The following is a 19493-nucleotide window of genomic DNA, read 5'->3' on the forward strand; positions in this document are numbered from 1 at the left end:
CCCCCAAAGATTTTATTTCTAAGTAATCTCTACATCTGATGTAATTGAGTCGCATGCTCTACTGACTGAGCCAGCCAAGCGCCCCCGAATGTTTATTTAACTTTCAGAAACTACCAATGGCTTCTTTTTACTCCCTGGAAAATGGACATGAATGCATTCCTCATATTTCATAGCCACACCACTGGTGTTACAAAAACACTCATATCATTACTGCTTCACACCAGTCAGAATGGCTAAAATTAACAACTCAGGCAACAACAGATGTTGGTGAGGATTCGGAGAAAGAGGAACTCTTTTGCACTGCTTGTGGGAATGCGAACTGGTACAGCCACTCTGGAAAACGGTACGGAGGTTCCTCAAAAAATTAAAAATAGAACCACCCTATGACCCAGCAATTGCACTACTGGGTATTTATCCAAAGGATACAGGAGTCCTGATTCAAAGGGAACATGGACCCCAATATTTATAGCAGCACTATCAACAAGAGCCGAAGTATGGAAAGAGCCCAAATATATATATATGCACATATATATATATATATATTTACACAACGGAGGACTACCTGACAATCAAAAAGAATGAAATCTTGCCATTTGCAATAATGTGGATGGAACTAGAGTATATTATGCTAAGCGAAATTAGTCAGAGAAAGACAAATGTCACATGACTTCACTCGTGTGGAATTTAAGATACAAAACCGATGAACAGACGGGAGGGAAGTAAACATAATATAAAAACAAGGAGGGGGCAAAACAGAAGAGACTCTTAAATATAGAGAACAAACTGAGGGTTGCCAGAAGGGTTGTGGGGGGGGGGATGGGCTAAATGGGCAAGGGACAATAAGGAGGGCCCAGTGGGGATTAGCACTGGGGGTTATACGTAGGGGATGAATGACTAGATTTTACTCCTGAAATCATTATTGCACTATATGCTAACTTGGATGCAAATTAAAATAACAGTTAATAATAAAAAAAAAAGAAAAGAAACAGATGAGTGAAACTGAAACATTCAGAACAGGTAGAAGACATAGTTGGTAGAACAGTGTGGAATTTTTTGCAAAACTACATTAAATTTCATCCTATGGATGGCTGTCTTCAGAGACAAGGATTTGGATGAAATTTTGATAGCTGCAATATTTTTCTTCCTTGCCTAACAGTCTGTTATCTCAAAAGAACAAACTACTGGGGCGATAGGATTTTCCTTAGCACTCCAAGTCATCTTTTTCTACCAATTCAATTCAAACAGGCCGTTCAGCAGAACCTCAGGGAAGGGAGCATTTTGAAATTATTGTCTTGTTTTCAGATCCAATTTCTTTTCTAAATAAAAGCAGCTACTACATTTCCTGGCAGAATTTTCCAAGACTTATCTTTAATTTTAATTTAATTTTATTAAATTAAAATTAAAGATAATTTATTTAATTTTCAAATTATCTTTAATTCGCTCAAAGTTTCTTATTTGGAACTTTAGAACCATACTTATTTTCTTCCTTGTACCTATACGTATTTGCAAAGACGGCATTTACAATAAATGACTCCTGTGAGTTATTGGAGCACTTCTGAGCTTTCCATAACAAGTTCTGGGATTCCCTGATTTGAGTGCCCTTTTCCGCTTTCCTTTGGTGAGATGATAAACCAGTATTTGTATTTAACTAAGCAAGCCCAGCTGTCTCGATTTCACAGGTTTCAGCCGCAACAATTCTGTCCGCGTGCCTTTTGAGCGTTTCGGGGTGGGAGTGGCGGCGACCGCCTTCGTACACAGCCCAGTGGCCCGATGGGGCTTGGGCAAGGCCTGGACACCATTCAGCTAAGCAGTTGCGACTTGCAGACCAACAAGGGACAGAACGGCCAGAGCCTGGAGACACCAAGGATTCGCTCGCTCCCAGGCCTGGCCCCGCACGCGCCCCAACCCGCGCACGCGCAGCCGCACTGCCGCAGCTCCCGCCGTCTCCGGGGCCTTTTCCCTGCGCGGCGCGGGGCTGTCCGCGGCGGCGCCTGACCTGGCTGGAAAGGTTACTGTGAGCACAGGCTACCCTTGCGCTGTTTTCCCTGACGCGTTGTCGCCGGCAAGGAAGGAAGAATACGTTTAGAATGTCGCGGAAGGAGGATCGTGGCGGAGAGGAGAGGCCCCTGTAGGGTTGGGGGTTTGAGCCTGCAGGCAGCGCAGGAGGCGCTCGGGAGGGGTCCTCTCTCGTAGCCGGCTGTGAGCGGGAGGCCTGAGCCGGGAGCTTTGGCGGCGGTGGAAATTCTCGGTGGCTGAAGTGGGGCGCAATGGAGGAACTCGATGGCGAGCCGACGGTCACTGTAAGGGCGCCCGCAAAAGTGTTGCCTTCTCTGTACGAGGACTGTGTCTACTTCGTCACTACAGGCTTGTCTGTCTCCCTCGAGGCTCCTTTCCCCTTCCCCCAGCTCAGTTGCCACAATTCGGAGGTCCCATTAGCGAGGTGCTTGTGTTTGGGTCCTGGCGTTCGCTAGGTTTCTGTTCTTTTATGTACTTAGAAATGCCTGGCTCTGAGGCATCACTCCATCCCTCCTCTTCTCTTGACTTCCTCACCTTTCCATTCCATTTTTGCCTTGCTTTTCCTCTTAGGCTAATGCTCTAGTGGGCGGGCTTGGACCAAGTAGAGAAATTGGGGCTTTTTGCGTCCGCTGAACTAAGCGTCACATCGCAACACCGTGAGCTTGGCTTCTGCTTCTTGTGCCGTACTGGCCCGAGGCCTTCTAAAAGTACATAACCTCCCCGGAGACTTCTTGTTTTTATTGCTGTTTGCTTCCACTTCGGTCTGGAGTTTCAAGAGAGTGTATGTGGAATGTGAATGATCTATGATGTTCGTAAAGAAATTCATGGGTTTTAGATAGACACCTACCGTTCCCCCTGCCTGGGATACTCTCTTTTTCTCAGGTTTATCTCCTCGCTTTTCAAATGCAGGAACTTGCAGTCTTTCTCAGGAAAGCCTTCCCTTGCCTCCCTGACTAGGTAAAATATTTTTGTCTATTATTGGCTTGTTCTGCACCTCTTAGCTAAGAGGTAAGTTGGTAAGCTATAAACTTCACTGAACTGCAGGTTGCCTGATCTTGTATTTTTGCTTTTTAGAAAGCCGAAATGCCTACAGTTTTGAGCTAAAGCTATCAGATTGGAAAGCAGTGTACGACAAAACCAAAAATTAAAGATGGGGGTCGTTTCAAAGCTAACTGGACAAAATGAGACGCGAGATCTTAAATAGCAGTTAATGGGGGTGGTTACTCCAAAAAGCTTACTGTAGAGTATTAAAGTTTTATAATCTATATAAGGTACTTGAAACATTTTATATTTTTTGAGGACTTTGTCGTTGTCCCTGGGAAGAAAAATTAGCATATCAGCTCACTGGAACTTTTTTTTTCTCTCCCCCACTGTAACTTTTTCTTTCTTCCTTTCAACTTAAAATTTTTTTTAATGTTTTATCTCTGAGAGAGAGGAAGAGACAACGTGAGCAGGGGAGGGTCAGAGAGAGGGAGACACAGAATCCAAAACAGGCTGCAGGCTCTGAGCTGGCTGTCAGCACAGAGCCGGACGCAGGGCTCGAACCCATGAACCGTGAGATCATGACCTGAGCCAAAGTTGGAAGCTTAACCGACTGAGCCACCCAGGTGCCCCTCAACTTATTATTTTTTTAAGTTTTTAAAATTTATTTTGAGAGAGACAGAGCACAAGTAGGGGAGGAGCAGAGAAAGATGGGGACAGAGAATCCGAAGTGGGCTCTATGCTGACAGCAGAGAGCCTGATGTGGGGCTTGAAGTCATGAACTGTGAGATCACGACCTGAGCCGAAGTCGGAAGCTTAACCGACTGAGATGCCCAGGCACCTATGTTTCAACCTTTTAAAAAAAAAAAAAAAGTTTATTTTTAGGGACATAGTGGCTAGTGTGAGCGGGGATGAGGCAGAGAGAAAAAGGCGGGCAGAGGTTCTGCACTGATAGCAGAAAGCCTGATGCAGGGTTTGTACTCAGGAACCATGAGATCTTGACCTGACCTGGAATCAGATGCTTAACTGATTGAGCCGCCGAGGCGCCTCTTTTCAGTTATTTTAGAGAGCGAGCAAGCAGGGGAGAGGGGCAGAGAGGGAGAGAGAAAAAGAATCTCAGGTAGGTTCCACACTCAGTGTGGAATCCAACGCGGGGCTCCATCTCATGACCCCAGGATCATGACCTGAGCCAAAATCAAAAGTTAGATGCTTAACAGACTCAGCCACCCAGGTGCCCTGTTTGCTTTTATCATTAAGGCACGTGAAGGCCAGTTAGTAATCAGCAGATTTAAAGATGTTTATGTATAGATTCAAAGTAGAGCCTAGAATAATCTTTTTAGTTGCTTTTCTAGACCAGTGGTATTATCTTTTTGCTTCAAAGATACTTAAGAAATGTAAGTTTTGGCTTTTGTTTCCCTTTATCTTATCTTCTAAAGTAAATATCTAGAAGTAGAATTGCTGGGTTATAGAATATATTTGTATTTAGCTGAAATAAACTGTCATTTCTTCAAATGCCATTTTTGCGTCAGCAACATGTGACAGTTCCAGTTGTTCCACATCCTCATCAACTGTGTGGTCAGTCTTTTTATTCATTCATTCATTCATTCATTAAATACTTATTATTTTTTAATTAAATACTAATTTTTGAGGAAGGGGCAGAGCATGGGTGGGGGAGGGGCAGAGAGAGAAGGAGACAAAGAATCCGAAACAGGCTCCAGGCTCTGAGCTGTCAGCACAGAGCCTGAGGACGTGGAACTCAAACTCATAAACCCTGAGATGGTGACCTCAGCCAAAGTCACATGTTTAATTGAGCAGCCAGGTGCCCCTGTGTGGTCAATCTTTTAAAATTTTAGCCATTGCCATTCTGGTAGCAATGAGTGGTAGCTCATTATCATTTGATTTGTATTTCCCTGATGATGACAGATATTGAGCATCTTTTTATATGCTTATACATGTGTCATTTGTATATCTTTGGTGAAGTGGCAGTTAAAATTTTTTGCCCATTTTGTTATTGGGTTATTTTTTATTAATGAATTGCAAGAGTTCTTTATGTAGTCTAGATATCCAATATGTGTTTGGCAGATATTTTCTCCCAGTCTGTGGTTTGCCTTTTCATTTTCTTAACACTATCTTTTGAAGAGCAAAAGTTTAATTTTGATGAAGCCCCAATTTATAAATTGTTCTATATTTTGTGCTTTTTGTGTCCTCTCTTTGCTTACTTTAAGATCAAAAAGGTTTTCTACTATACTTTTCAAGTTTTACAGATTTTGCTTTACATTTGTATCTAACTTTTATTTTGTCTGTGACGTTAGGTTCATTTTATGCATATGGGTACCTATTTGCCTCAGCAGCACTGTGTGTAATGTTTCCCCCTTGCTTTGCCCACTCATCCATTAAGAGTCTACTAAAACATCCTTTTTTGTGTTTATCTATGGTTTGGCATTTCTCCACTTTTTTTTTTTTTAACTGCCTGTTTATTGGACTTCCTCAGTAGACTGCTAGCATTTGGAGGACAGAAACTGTATTACACATTGTATTCCTAGAGCCCAGTATAGAAAAAGGCTTATTAAACATTGCTTAATTGTTGAATGACTGCATTAGCTCTTCCTAAGAACTGAGTGCATTTGTCTTGATACCAGCCAAATTTATTGTCCGCCAAAAATATTTATAGAGTGCCAACTTTGTGCCAGGGTCTCTTCTAGGCAGTGTATGAGAATCCCAGAATCCTTTGCCCTTGTGAGCTTTTATCTATTTACAGGGAGCGATAATAACCATGTATGAGAATAATTTCAGGCACTGAGAAATGCTGTTGCAGTCAAATAACAGTTGATGGTGGCTTGGATTAGACTGGTAGACATGGTAAGTGGTTGGATTCAGGCTTATATAAGAGCAGAACAGGATTTACTGATAGATTGGACAAAGGTGGTAAGGGAAAGAGAAGAATCACAGGTTAGTCTTTTAACAGTTGGGGAAGGCTTTGCCCCAGTGGGGGAAGAATTGGAGATGAGCATCAAGAGTCCTTTATTGATTCTTATGTTATGGAGGCTCTGGAGGTTAGGTGTTAGGTAACCCATACAGGTGTGGATTAGGTAGTTGGATGTATAAAGCTGAGGCTCAAAGGGATTGGACTGAGAGAGGAAAAACTGAGCGTCCTCAAAGAGATGGCACAGAAACCATGTGTTTGGAGGGCTTCGTTTAGTGAGTAACAGTTCAGTTTCTTTTGTTTGTTTTTTTTTTTTAAATTTTTTAATGTTTTATTTATTTCAGAGAGAGAGAGCCAGCGTGAGACAGCGTGAGCAGGGGAGGGTCAGAGAGAGAGGGAGACACAGAACCTGAAACAGGCTCCAGGCTCTGAGCTAGCTGTCAGCACAGAGCCCGATGCGGGGCTCGAACTCACGAACTGTGAGATCATGACCTGAGCCGAAGTTGGCCGCTTAACCAACTGAGCCACCGAGGCGCCCCTCTTTTGTATTTTTTTTTTTTTAATTCTCTTATTCTGAACTATGGATCACTAAATTACAGTACAATAATTGATTGTGAAGTGGCAGGCTGGGTTGAGGTGCCCGGCAAGGTCACTTGCTTATTCAGGGTTTAACAGATTGGGCTGATCTCAACCACACTCAGCTGTGTACATAGAGTAGCACTTAACTTTCATGACCAGTGATTTCTACGGTTATATTGCAAATCAGTTGAAAGCAAAGCCTTTAGTAAAAATAAGTTTCTTTGTTTTATCTTTTTTTACTAGTTGATTCCAGGAGTAAATTCCAAGAAGAAGCAAATGTGTTTTGAATGGGGTCCAGGAGAGATGCTGGTGTGTGAAACCTCCTTCAACAAAAAAGGTAGGTTTTCTTTTTTTTTTTTTTTTCTCCCAGAGTATCTATCTTGGCACATTTGGTTGTTTTCTTCTTTCAGATTTGACTAACTAAGGCAAGAAACAGTTTAACTTATTTTGTACCATTTTCACTTTTGAAACTTTGGTATTTAAGATTTTCATTAATTTATGAGATTTGGCAGATGTTGAGTCCAGGAAAAAAAATGAACAGTAATCTTCCAGGTGTTAAAGAATGGTTTCCTTTATTTATTATTATTTTTTTAAATATATTTGAGTAGTCTGTACAACGTACGTGGGGATTGAACTCAGAGTCCCAAGATCAGAAGTTGCATGTTCTACCCACTAAGCCAGCCATGCACCCTGAAATGTTTCCTGTGTATTTAAAAAGTCAAGTTTTTTCCCCCTTCTTGTCCAGAATGACTAAATTCCCTTTATAGCAGCCCCCTTATTGTGAAACTGCAGATTTATGAAGACTTTGAAGTCCTTACCTTTTATTATTGTGAACTTGATTGAATTCTGTAGGCTGTTGATAAAAAGCACAAAGGATCTGGAGAGTAAATGGCTCTTCCTTATTCTCTAAGCTATGTCATGTTTTGGACATGAATCTTTTCTTTTTTTTTTTTTAAATGTTTTTTTAATTTATTTCTAGGAGAGAGAGAGACAGCGTGAGCAGGGGAGGGTCAGAGAGAGAGGGAGTCACAGACCGAAACAGGCTCCAGGCTCTGAGCTGGCAGTCAGCACAGAGCCCGACGCGGGGCCCGAACCCACGAACCGTGAGATCATGACCTAAGTAAAAGTCGGACGCTTAACCGACTGAGCCACCCAGGCGCCCCTGAATNCAGACCGAAACAGGCTCCAGGCTCTGAGCTGGCAGTCAGCACAGAGCCCGACGCGGGGCCCGAACCCACGAACCGTGAGATCATGACCTAAGTAAAAGTCGGACGCTTAACCGACTAAGCCACCCAGGCGCCCCACATGAATCTTTTCTCTCTTTCTCTTTCTTTTTTTTTTTTTTTTTGAGAGAGTATGAGGTGGGACGGGCAGAGAGAGAGGGAGACAGACTCTCAAGCAGACTTTGCACCACCAGTCAGAGCCCCATGTGGGGCTCGAACCCACGAACTATGAGATTGTGATCTGAGCTGGAATCAAGATTTTGACACTCAACTATTTGAGCCACCCAGGGGCCTGGATCTTTTTTTTTCTTTTTTATAGTTTATTTATTTTTGAGACAGAGACAGAGCATGAGCGGGAGAGGGGCAGAGGGAGAGCGATGCACAGAATCTGAAACAGGCTACAGGCTCTGAGCTGCCAGCACAGACCCGATGTGGGGCTCAAACCCAAGAACCGTGAGATCATGACCTGAGCTGAAGTTGGACACTTAACCGACTGAGCCACCCAGGCGCCCCTGAATCTTTCCTTTCTGATACAGACTCTTCTAGTAGGAAGATAAAACTAAATTTTGAACATTTGATTTTGCTTTCTTCTTTTCAAAAGAGTCTTAGGAAATGTTGGAGATATTTTTGTGCAGATATTTGACAGACTATTCAAATGTAGAAGCTTTATTTTATTATAGAGAAAGATGGAGCTAATGAAAGTCTTAAAATTTTGGCAAGTCACGTGTGCAGTTCATGTAGTTTTATCTGTTTATTTATGAGGGAGTTCAAGTGATCGAGGGGAAGAATTAGAGGGAGAGAGAGAGAATCCCACCAGGTGCAGAAAGAGAGATGCAAAGAGAATGCAGAACCCAGAGCGGGGCTCGAGCTCACCAACTGTGACCTGAGCTGAAGTCAGCCAGGCACCCCAATTTTATTTATATATTTTTTTAAGTTTATTTATTTATTTATTTTGAGAAAGAGCACGTGTGTGCAAGTGGAGGGGCAGAGAGAGAGGGGGACAGGATTTGAAGTGGGCTCTGTGCTGACAGAGAGCCTAATGTGGGGCTCAAACTCATGGGCTGTGAGATCACAACCTGTGCCAGAGTCTGACACTTAACTGACTGAGCCACCTGGCACCCTATTTTATTAATGTTTTTAAGTAGGTTCCATGCTAAATGTGGAGTTCAGTGCAGGGCTTGAACTCATGACTCTGAGATCAAGACCTGAGCTGAGATCAAGAGTCAGATGTTTAACTTTGAGTGAGTCACCCAGGTGCCCTGGTTGTTGTTGTTGCTGTTTTTAATATGGAACGCTTCACGAATTTACATGTCGTCCTTGTGCATGGGTCATGCTAATCTCTGTATTGTTCCAACTTTAGTATATGTGCTGCTGAAGTGAGCACAGTTCATGCAATTTTTTTTTAATTTTTAAATTTTTATTTATTTTTTGAGAGAGAGACAGAGCATGAGCAGGGGAGGGCCAGAGAGAGAGGGAGACATGGAATCCAAAGCAGGCTTCAGGCTCTGGGCTTAAACTCATGAGTCATGAGATCATGACCTGAGCTGAAGTTGGATGCTTAACTGACTGAGCCACCCAGGCACCCTCCAGTTCATGCAATTAAAAAAATTTTTTTTTTTAACATTTTTTCTTTATTTCTGAGAGAGAGAGAGCATGAGAAGGGGAGGGTCAGTGAGAGAGGGAGACACAGAATCTGAAACAGGCTCTAGGCTTTGAGCTAGCTGTCAGCACAGAGCCCGACGCGGGGCTTGAACCCACGAACCATGAGGTCATGACCTGAGCTGAAGTTGGATGCTTAACTGACTGAGCCACCCAGGCACCCTCCAGTTCATGCAATTAAAAAAATTTTTTTTTTTAACATTTTTTCTTTATTTCTGAGAGAGAGAGAGCATGAGAAGGGGAGGGTCAGTGAGAGAGGGAGACACAGAATCTGAAACAGGCTCTAGGCTTTGAGCTAGCTGTCAGCACAGAGCCCGACGCGGGGCTTGAACCCACGAACCATGAGGTCATGACCTGAGCTGAAGTTGGCTGCCCAACCGACTGAGCCACCCAGGTGCCCCAATTCATGCAAGTTTTAAGTGATGTAGTTTTTCTTGATTTTGTAGGTAAGAATTGTCCCTGATGTTGCTAAATGTTTATGGGATATTTTGGTATTAAAGATTTCAAGGTTAGCAGAGCTATAGAAGCTGCCAAAGAGACAGTTGCTCAAAAAACAACCTTTGAGGGGCGCCTGGGTGGCTTAGTCGGTTAAGCGTCCGACTTTCACTTAGGTCATAGCTTTGAGAAGCTATTGCATAAAAAAATTTCCACAAGTTGGTTGTTTATAGTTTATCATTATAGAGCCTTTTTATTACTGTTGTAAAATAGTTAACTTTTGATTCTTTGCTGTAGGAGTGATGGCAGTACAAACTGATGTAAAAATATTTACGTAAATTTGAGATTATATAAAATTTCGGCTGTTGGTTTATCGTATTTTTCAAGTTATATTTAGGCTAATATAAGTGAGTTTAATTTTCTTTCAGTATATTTCAATTGATGGAGGCAAAGGTAGTTCCAAAATAAGTCAGTGAGAGGGCATCTGGCTGACTCAGTCCAGTAGAGTATGTGACTCTTGATATCAAGGTTGTGAGTTCAGACCCCATGTTGGGTCTAGAGCTTACTTTATTTTATTCTTTAAAACATTTTATTTTTAAGTAATCTTCATACTCATTGTGGGGCTCGAACTCACAGCCCCAAGATCAAGATTTGCACACTCCACCGACTGAGCCAGGCACTCCAGGCCTAGAGGTTACATTAACACAATAAAATAAATAAGCCAGTGAGTCTGAAAATATGTATATTAAATAATTAATGTGTGGATAATTGATAATTCATACTTTTTTAAAAAATGAAATCAGTAGCAAAGTAGCTGAAGCTGTTGTAATTATATAACTCAATTTAAAAATCAAAAAAATTTTTAATGTTTTTTGTTTATTTCTGAGAGAGAGAGAGAGAGAGAGACAGTGTAAGCAGGGGAGCGCCAGAGAGAGAGAGGGAGACACAGACTCTGAAGCAGGTTCCAGGATCTGAGCTAGCTGTCAGCACAGAGCCCAATGCGGGGCTCAAATCCATGAACTGTGAGATCATGACCTGAGCTGAAGTCGGATGCTTAACTGACTGAGCCACCCAGGCGACCCACAATTTAAAAATTTTAGAGTCAGTTGTTATATGAGAGTAATAGTGATCGATGTTAAATTTTTCCTGTTTCAGAAAAATCAGAGACTGTGCCAGGCTGCCCCTTTATCTATATCATCCGAAAGGATATAGATGTTTACTCTCAAATCTTGAGAAAACTCTTCAATGAATCCCATGGAATCTTTGTGGGCCTCCAGAGAATTGAAGAAGAATTGACTGGAAAGTCCAGAAAAGCTCAGTAAGTAGGCTGCTGGTAGGTGCTGCAGTCCACAACTAAATTGTGAAAGCCATATGAACTGCATCATTGTCCTTTTGCATAGTAGATGGAGTGCGTGGAGAAAGAAGGGGCTCTTGGTTCTACTTTGGCTTCTGTCCTGGGCAGTAGAGGTAGTTAGAGAGGAAATGTCTTGTGGGTACCTGTGCAAATGGCTGTTGATCGACTTGCTGGCTTGATAAGCTTTTTGTCTGTTTATGTTCCTGTTTCATTTACCCTTCAAAAAAGAAAATTTAGGCTACATAAGCATCTGGAGAATCATTGAGAGAGTCCCAGTGATGGAAGATTTTGAAATTATAGTATTATAAAAGTGAGTTTAAAAAAGTAGTTTTGTTGTATCTTTATAGAATTAACTCTCAAGGCATTTTTCTGGTAAGAGACCAGAAAACTATTATACTGTGTATAGACTAGGGTTGTTTGAAGTATGGTTCATAAGATAACTGCATCAGTATCAGGCAGGTACTTGTTAGTGACAGATTTCTGGGCCCCACTTCAGATCATAAAAATCAAAATTTCTTGGGGTGGATCCTCAAATCTAAAATCTCCAGGTGAGTCTTAAGCACCATGGAGGATGAGAACCTCCATGTTAGTTTTTTATCAGTGTCCATAAATTAGTTGGAGCATGGGCAGTGTTGGCATTTGTACTGGAGGGGAAAAAGTTTTTCTCTCCTTTTGTGTCTCAAATATGGCACAACTGTCATATTCACTTCTTGGGGTTTTTTGTTTTCATTGTTTTAAATGTTTATTTTAGAGAGAATGTGTGCAAGCAGGGGAGGAACAGAAAGAGAGGGAGACTAAGAATCTGAAGTGGGCTTCTTGGTGACAGCAGAGAGCCCTATATATGGCTAAAGCTCACAAACTGTGAGATCATGATCTGAGCCAGAGTTGGATGCTTAACAGACTGAGCCACACAGGCACCCCTTGTTTGTTTATTTCAAATTTTTAAAATTTATTTTGAAAGAGAGAAAGTGTGAGTGGGTGAGGGGCACAGAGAGAGAGATAGAGTGAATTCCAAGCAGAAGGAGGAGAGGGAGAAAATTCCAAGCAAGCTGTGCACTGTGAGTGAGATCATGACCTGAGCCAAAACCAAGAGTTGGACACTTAACTGACTGAGCCACCAGGTACCCATATTCCCTTCTCATGCTAGATGTATAGCACCAGACAATTCTGTGACACCAGCTGGGTATCTTTTTTTTCTTTTAAAGTAAGCTCTATTCCTAGCACGGGGCTTGAACAAATGACCCCAAGATCAAGAATTGCATGCTCAGGGTGCCTGGGTGGCTCAGTTGGTTAAGCATCCAACTCTTGGGATTCTGTCTCCATCTGTCTCTGTCCCTCCCCCATTTATGCATGCTCGCTCGCTCGCGCTCTCTCTCTCTCTCAAAAAAAAAGTCACATACTCTACTGACTGAGCCCATCAGGTCCCCTGGGTATCATACAATTTAACTCAATTCTGACACTATCTACCTGGAGATCAGATTTCACAGGTTAGGGCTTAGTCCCACAAGACTTTTCCCCACTTCACGTGTCAATTGCAGTTAGTGGGTCCCCAGGTTACTTAAAGCATTTGTCTGGCTTGGCTACAAGTTCCCAAACCTCCTCATGTTCAGTGAATTTGCTAGAGTGGCTCACAGAACTCAGTGAAACACTCAGGCTTACCAATTTATTTATTTATTTTGAAATTTTTTTTTTGTTTAACGTTTTTATTAAAAAATTTTTTTTAATGTTTTATTTATTTCTGAGAAAGAGAGAGAGAGAGACAGTGTGAGCAGGGGAGGGTCAGAGAGAGGGAGACAGAGAATCTGAAACAGGCTCCAGGCTCTGAGCTGGCTGTCAGCACAGAGCCTGACGCGGGGCTCAAACCCACACACTATGAGATCATGACCTGAGCCGAAGTCGGAGGCTTAACCAACTGAGCCACCCAGGTGTCTCTGGCTTACCAATTTATTAAAAGATATGGTAAAGGATACAGATGAACAGCTGGGTGAAGAGATAAATAGGTTTGGGAGGGTTAAGAGTACTGGTACTTCTGTCCCCGTAGAGTTTGGGTGTGTCCCCTCCTGGTATGGGGATTTATTTACCCACCTGGAAATTCTCTGAACTCCACAGTATTGGGATTTTATGGAGGCTTCCTCATGTAGACATGATCAATTATTAACTCCATTTCTAGCCCCTTTACCCTCTCTAGAAAGGTAGGGTGCGGGGCTGAAAATTTCTTTTTTTATTTTTACTTTTATTTTATTTAAACATAAATAACTCAGTCAGTTAAGTGTTCGACTCTTGATTTCGGCTCAGGTCTTGATCTCATGGTATGTGAGATCAGTATGTGAGATTGAGCCCTGTATTGGGTTCTGTGCTGGTAGCCCAGAGCCTGCCTGCTTGGGATTCTCTCTCTCCCTCTCTCTATGTCTCTCTGCCCTTGCTCGCTCTCAAACTAAATAAACATAAAAAAAATAAAATACATGCTCTAAAATATTTGCTGAATGAGTAAGTGAATGTCATCCTTATGGTGGGATGAGAGTTCCTGCTCTGTGCGTTGGGGTTAGCAATCACCTTATTTTTTTGGCTGAATTACTTATCTGGACCTGAATCTTGGCAGTGAAAGGGGATCCAAGATAGTGAGGATTGGGTGAGAGAATATGTGCAGATTGCTTTACCTCCTGGCAACCCTGTTGTAGGTCATATGCAGAATGTTGCTTTTTTTTTTTATTTGTTTAATTCTGGTATAATCAACATAGTGTTATGTTAATTTCAGGTGTGCAATGTGATTTAGTGATTCTTTTTTAATTTTTTTTTAATGTTTTGTTTATTGCTAAGAGAGAGACAGCATGAGCAGGGGAGGGTCAGAGAGAGAGAGAGAGGGGGAGACACAGAATCTGAAACAGGCTCCAGGCTCTGAGCTAGCTGTCAGCACAGAGCCCAATGCGGGGCTCGAACCCACGAACCGTGAGATCATGGCCTGAGCCGAAATCAGGCGCTTAACCAGCTGAGCCACCCAGGTGCCCATGATTTAGCAATTCTGTATGTAACGCAGTCCTAAAAAATATGGAACACTTCACAAATTTGAATGTCATCCTTGCCCAAGGGCCATGCTACACTTCTCTGTATTGTTCCAGTTTTAGTATATGTGCTTCTGAAGTAAGCATGCTACTATTCATTTTTAAATGGAGCAAATAGGTGGTCTTTAGGTCTCTTCTAGAACTGTTCTTGTTGCTAAGGATTGCATCTTGGTAACTAAACCAGTTATTTTCTTTTGGAAGTTTGTTATGTTTTGTCATTTTCTTTTTTCTTTTTTTTAATGTTTATTTATTTATTTTGAAAGAGCATGCTCACAGGAGGGGCAGAGAGAGGGAAAGGGAATCCTAAGCAGGCTTGGTGCTGTCAGCATAGAGCCCAGTATGGGGCTGGATCTCAGGAACCATGAGATCATTTTCTGAGCTGAAATAGAGTCAGAGGCTTAACTGAATGAGCCACCCAGGTGTCTCGTCACTTCCTTCTTTAAAGATTTTATTTTGAAGTAATTTTGGACTTCCAGAAAAGATACAGAATAATAGATTCCTGCATATCCATCACCCAGCTTTCTAATGTTAATATCCATATGTTACCCTATTATTGTCACTTAAACCAGGAAACTTAAACATCAATGCAATATGCTTAAAGACTTCATTTGAATTTCATCAATTTTTCCACTAATGTGCTTTTCTTCTCTTCTGTGACTGAGGTTGCATTTAATTTTTTTCCCTTAGTCTTTTTCATGACTTGGACACTTTTGAAAAAAATATTGACCAGTTATTTTGGTGACTCTCCCTCCATTTGGGTTTGTCTGATGTTTTCTCATGATTAGACAAAGGTTATGTATTGTTTTTGAGATTATGCATTTTTAGTAAGGATACCACAGAACTAGTATGATGGATCTTCAGTACATCATATCATGGGGTTCATCATGTTGAAGTTTTATTACTGGTTTTATTGACCTTCATCACTTGGTTAATGTGGTTTCTACTGGGTTTCTTCACTGTAAGATTGCCATCTTTCCCTTGTAACTAATACATATTTGGAGGAGAAACCTTGAGATTATATGCAAATTCTGTTTCTCCTTAAATTTTCAACCGTTATTTTTAGTGTCCATGGATCTCATCTGTATGAGATGATACATAATATCAGTATGGATTTGGGGATGTTTATTTTACTCCCTGGGTTACCTCATATGTTCTTATTTTGATGCTCAAATTGTTCCAGCTTAGACCTTTAGGAACTTCTTCAGGTTAGCTCCTGTTTTTGAGCAAGCGCTTCTCTTCTGTTGCAAACTTCCTTGCTTTTTGTCACTACAAGATGCTCCACACTCCTATTGTATGTCATTTCATTTTTTTGTAGATTGGTCCGAGTGAGTAAGAACTACCGATCAGTCATAAGAGCCTGTATGGAGGAAATGCACCAGGCTGCAAGTAAGGATTTTGTGTGTGTACATGTGATAGTAATTGAAATGTTAGTCAATACTGCAAGGTAAAGTTTATTTGATTTTCCAGTTCAAAAGTCTTACTTTCCCATCTTGTATAATCTAATTTTTTGGCAGTTGTCTTGAGTACATTTTTTTAAGTCAGAATATATTGAGTTGACAGGTGTGATCTTTGAAAGATTAAAGAAATTTGAAGAATTTAAGATCTTTGAAAATCACATTCCCAGTTCTTTAACTTTTGCGATTTAAAGTCCCCATAACCTTGAGAGCCTTGTGATTCCTGGGTGCTGAGTAGAGTCTTTTATAACATGATGGTCTCTGTTTGCTCTGTTGCAGTTGAAAGTATCGCTTGTAACTTGAGGGCATTGGGTTTGCAAATCATTGATCTGTAACAAAGAGATATGAGCCACTTTTTAAAAATTTATAGTGAAAATGGGTGGTCATTAGAGGAAATAGGCACAAGCTGAAGAACCTGATATATGAAGCTGTGACTATGAGACTAAAAGTTTGATTGCTCACTTCAAAATGTTTTGTGTTTTGTTAGTTGCTGCTAAAGATCCAGCCAGTGGTCGCCAGTTCAGCAGCCAGGTAGGGGCGCCTCCTGCCTTTGTTATTCTGGCACCATTATGTCTGTCTGAATCCTTAGCACCCACCTGGGGTGGCTTTGCAAGCATTGTTTTGCACAAGTCTTTCTTCTTACCAGCTAGACAGGCAACTCCTTGGGGGTGGTAAGGATCATCTTGAACTTCCTGGTGCCCCCTTCAGGGCATACCACATTGGAACACAAGGATGTGTTTGAGAAGTACTTGTATGAATTTGCAGTTCTTCTGGGAAATATCAATCCTAACCACATTTTGTCACCTGAGATAGTGAACTGAGCTTTTGGAACCACTGCTTATTTTTATAAATTGGACTCAGCTCGTGACCTAGCATTTTTATTGAGTTGTTTACTTTCGTTGGAGCTGGAAAATGGCTGAAAGAATTCTCTTTCTTTGGTAGAATCTTGATAGTGTTCAAACTCAGTAGTGAGTAGGGATTGGTGCAGCAAAGCATTTATTTTCTCTGTGAATAAGGTCATCTGTGTTTGTGTATGAAAAGATGATCGGGAAGGGGAGTGTATATTTCTAGGGCAGGGTCCAGACCTGATTTATTTTTGGGTGTTATATTAGGTTTGCCTTTTTATAGACTTCCTTAAACTTTAGTCCCTTGAATATCACCTTCATGATTTTGGTATATCTGTAGAATTCTTAATATTATTTACTAAATATTTTTCTAAAAATCATCCTCCATTTTACTCAGCCTCTTTCTAAATCCTAATATTCATCAAGACCCTGAGCATGATGGGCTAATTATATTTTTCTATAATGCTCATTAAACTAAAACAAGAACCATTAAAATAAAAAAAAAAATGTTAGTCTGCCTACCATCCCCTAAAATTCTCTCAGTGAATTCCCTGTGGGAAATCCTGTAGGATTTCCATAGGAGTACTCAATAAATGTTGAGTTAATAATGAATGACCATCATGTGGTTCAAGCCCTGCTTCATTCCTTTGTTCTAAGAGCAAATATCAGGAATATTTTCATTTAAAACTTTGTTTCCATTTCTTCCTCAGGTCTCGATTTTATCAGCAATGGAGCTTATTTGGAACCTTTGTGAGATTCTTTTTATTGAAGTAGCCCCAGGTGAGCATGGAATCATCCCTTCCCAACATCAGAAGTGTCCCCCTGCCTTTTCCTGCATGTCACGATGAGAGTTCAGTTGTGTAGAATGCTCTTTTCATCACTCTTCATCACCGCAACCATCAGAAGGCTGTACATAATACCCAAAGAAGCCTGCCATTTTGTTACCTTCCGCAAAAAGAAAATGCCTCCTGAAAACCTAAAATGTTAGGCTGGTGGCCCCTGAAAAACACTAAGAAAACATGTTAAACTATTGTATGATGGTTGGTCAGCACTTATGTTGTGGACATGCCAAGCTTATCAAAGTTTTCGGAGAAGCCAGGGGAGAGGCATGGAATGGGCTCTCCCTCCCAGCCTTGGAAGGAGCCAGCTCTGCTCACTCCTTGATCTCAGACTTCTGGCCTCCAGAAGTGTGAAACAATAAATGTATGTGTTTAAAATAAAAAAGTAAAAGAAAGGAGAAAACTTTCATGAGGAGGGGGCAAAGTTACTTGGGGAATTCTGTCACCGGTGGTTGGGGCAAGTGCAGCCCTACATGTGAACTGTCCATTCTGAATTATTCCATGTTTTTGAACCAAATTGTGGTTGGTATGGTATCTTTGCTTGCGTGGGCTCTGTGGAGGTGCTGCAGGCTTTTTTTTTTTTTTTTTTGTATTCTCTTGATAGTTTATGTTTGGTGTTGTCCATAAATGAGTGTTAATAATCTCTGTGCAGTCATAGCTTTTTACTCCTATTTCTGCTAAAGCCCTGAGCAACTTGAAATTAAAATTAGTTGTTTCTGTGTTTACTTCCTCCAGTATGTCTTGAGGGCTGCTGCTGTGTTTCCATCATTGTTGCATACCTAGCACCTAATCAGTACCAGTCCCTAAGTGGCCGTTCCTTACATGGCCATGGTGTACTGCATAGTCGTGAAGATTTGGGGATGGTGCAGGTGGTGGGATTAAGCCCTATCAGAGATTCAGTGAAAGGTGGAGCTGCCTGGCTCAGAGGAAGTATTCCTAAAGGTCCATTTGTCAGCCCAGCCCTTTATTCAGTACCAGATGTGTGTCTGCCTACGAGGGATAAACTACTTCCTATGTAGTTCTCTTGTCTTCCCTACACTTTCTGTCTGTACTGTGGGAAAGTGGAATTTGCTGCAGATGAAGCTGAGGTTTGTGTGTGACAAGAGTCTTTCCTCCTAGCCGGCCCTCTCCTCCTTCACCTCCTTGACTGGGTCCGACTGCATGTGTGTGAGGTGGACAGTTTGTTGGCAGATGTCCTGGGCAGTGAGAATCCAAGCAAACATGAGAGCTTCTGGAACTTGGTAAGGACCTCATGCAGTTCGGGCCTTCCTGACTTTCACCTCACAGGTCTTTTTCCCAGTGCTCGCAGGCAGGCCTGAAGGTTGCCTGCTGAGCCTGCTCACACTTGGATTGGCTTTTGGGTCTGTGATTATGGAGATGCTCTTAGATCTTTTCTTTGCTGCTCCATAGAAGAGTTTAGAACTAAGTTGTCGTGTAAGAAAAGTAATGCTTTGTAGACTTTCTAGTGAGCAGGGAAATTTAGTTTCTTTGTGAATTTAAGAAAGAGAAGAGAAGATGCAATAATACAAAACTGATTGATAGGGGCTGGGGTGGGAGCTTAATGTAAATGAGCATGAGGGGTTTTCAGGTGATAGAAATGTTCTGAAACTGGATTGTAACGATGGTGCACAACTCTGTAAACTTGCTACATAAATAGGTGAATGTTATAGTGTGTAAATTATAGCTCCATCAAAGATTGATGATCCTGAAGTCATTTTGGATTATCAGTTTGGAAGTCAGCATGTCTGAGGGGTGCGCAGGTGGCTCATTTGGTTAAGCGTTCAATCAACTTTGGCTCAGGTCATGATCTCATGGTTCATGGGTTCAAGCTCCACATTGGGCTCTGCACTGACAGTGTGGAGCCTGCTTGGAATTCTCTCCCTCTGTCTCTGCCCCTCACCCACTTGTACTTTCTCTTTTTCTCAAGATAAATAAATTAAAAAATTTTTTAAAGGCCATGAAGGAAGTCAACATGTCTCTTGGTATTTTGGGCGTGTATATGTATGCATCTACGTATTCTGTACCTCTGAGAGCACTACTTTTTTCCATTTACCTTTTCCTGACTTGTGACCCATTTGGGAGGGCCTGGGGAGAAGATTGCTAGTTCACCTGAATAATGGAAATTT

General features: G+C 41.6%; 1 protein-coding gene and 2 non-coding genes across 3 annotated transcripts in view; 1 reads left to right on the forward strand and 2 right to left on the reverse strand.

The window, feature by feature from the left end:
• The first annotated feature begins 2181 nt into the window (after positions 1-2181).
• The window catches only part of NUP85 (nucleoporin 85), a 36678-nt gene continuing 19366 nt past the window's right edge, over positions 2182-19493 (forward strand). The window contains exons 1-7 of the mRNA XM_039226358.1: positions 2182-2300; positions 6743-6836; positions 10972-11134; positions 15545-15615; positions 16171-16214; positions 17239-17308; positions 18487-18608. Of these exons, the coding sequence (XP_039082289.1) occupies positions 2268-2300; positions 6743-6836; positions 10972-11134; positions 15545-15615; positions 16171-16214; positions 17239-17308; positions 18487-18608 (597 nt within the window). The 5' untranslated portion in view covers positions 2182-2267. The remainder of the gene's footprint in view (positions 2301-6742; positions 6837-10971; positions 11135-15544; positions 15616-16170; positions 16215-17238; positions 17309-18486; positions 18609-19493) is intronic.
• On the reverse strand, positions 9003-9106 carry LOC120228312. Its single transcript, XR_005527459.1, has one exon. It is a non-coding gene; the product is annotated as a U6 spliceosomal RNA (small nuclear RNA).
• Positions 14210-14316, reverse strand: LOC120228311. The gene has a single exon (XR_005527458.1). It is a non-coding gene; the product is annotated as a U6 spliceosomal RNA (small nuclear RNA).

This window comes from Hyaena hyaena, unplaced genomic scaffold, assembly GCF_003009895.1.
Source record: "Hyaena hyaena isolate Hyena2069 unplaced genomic scaffold, ASM300989v1 scaffold_21, whole genome shotgun sequence".
NCBI classification, from domain to species: Eukaryota; Metazoa; Chordata; class Mammalia; order Carnivora; family Hyaenidae; genus Hyaena; species Hyaena hyaena.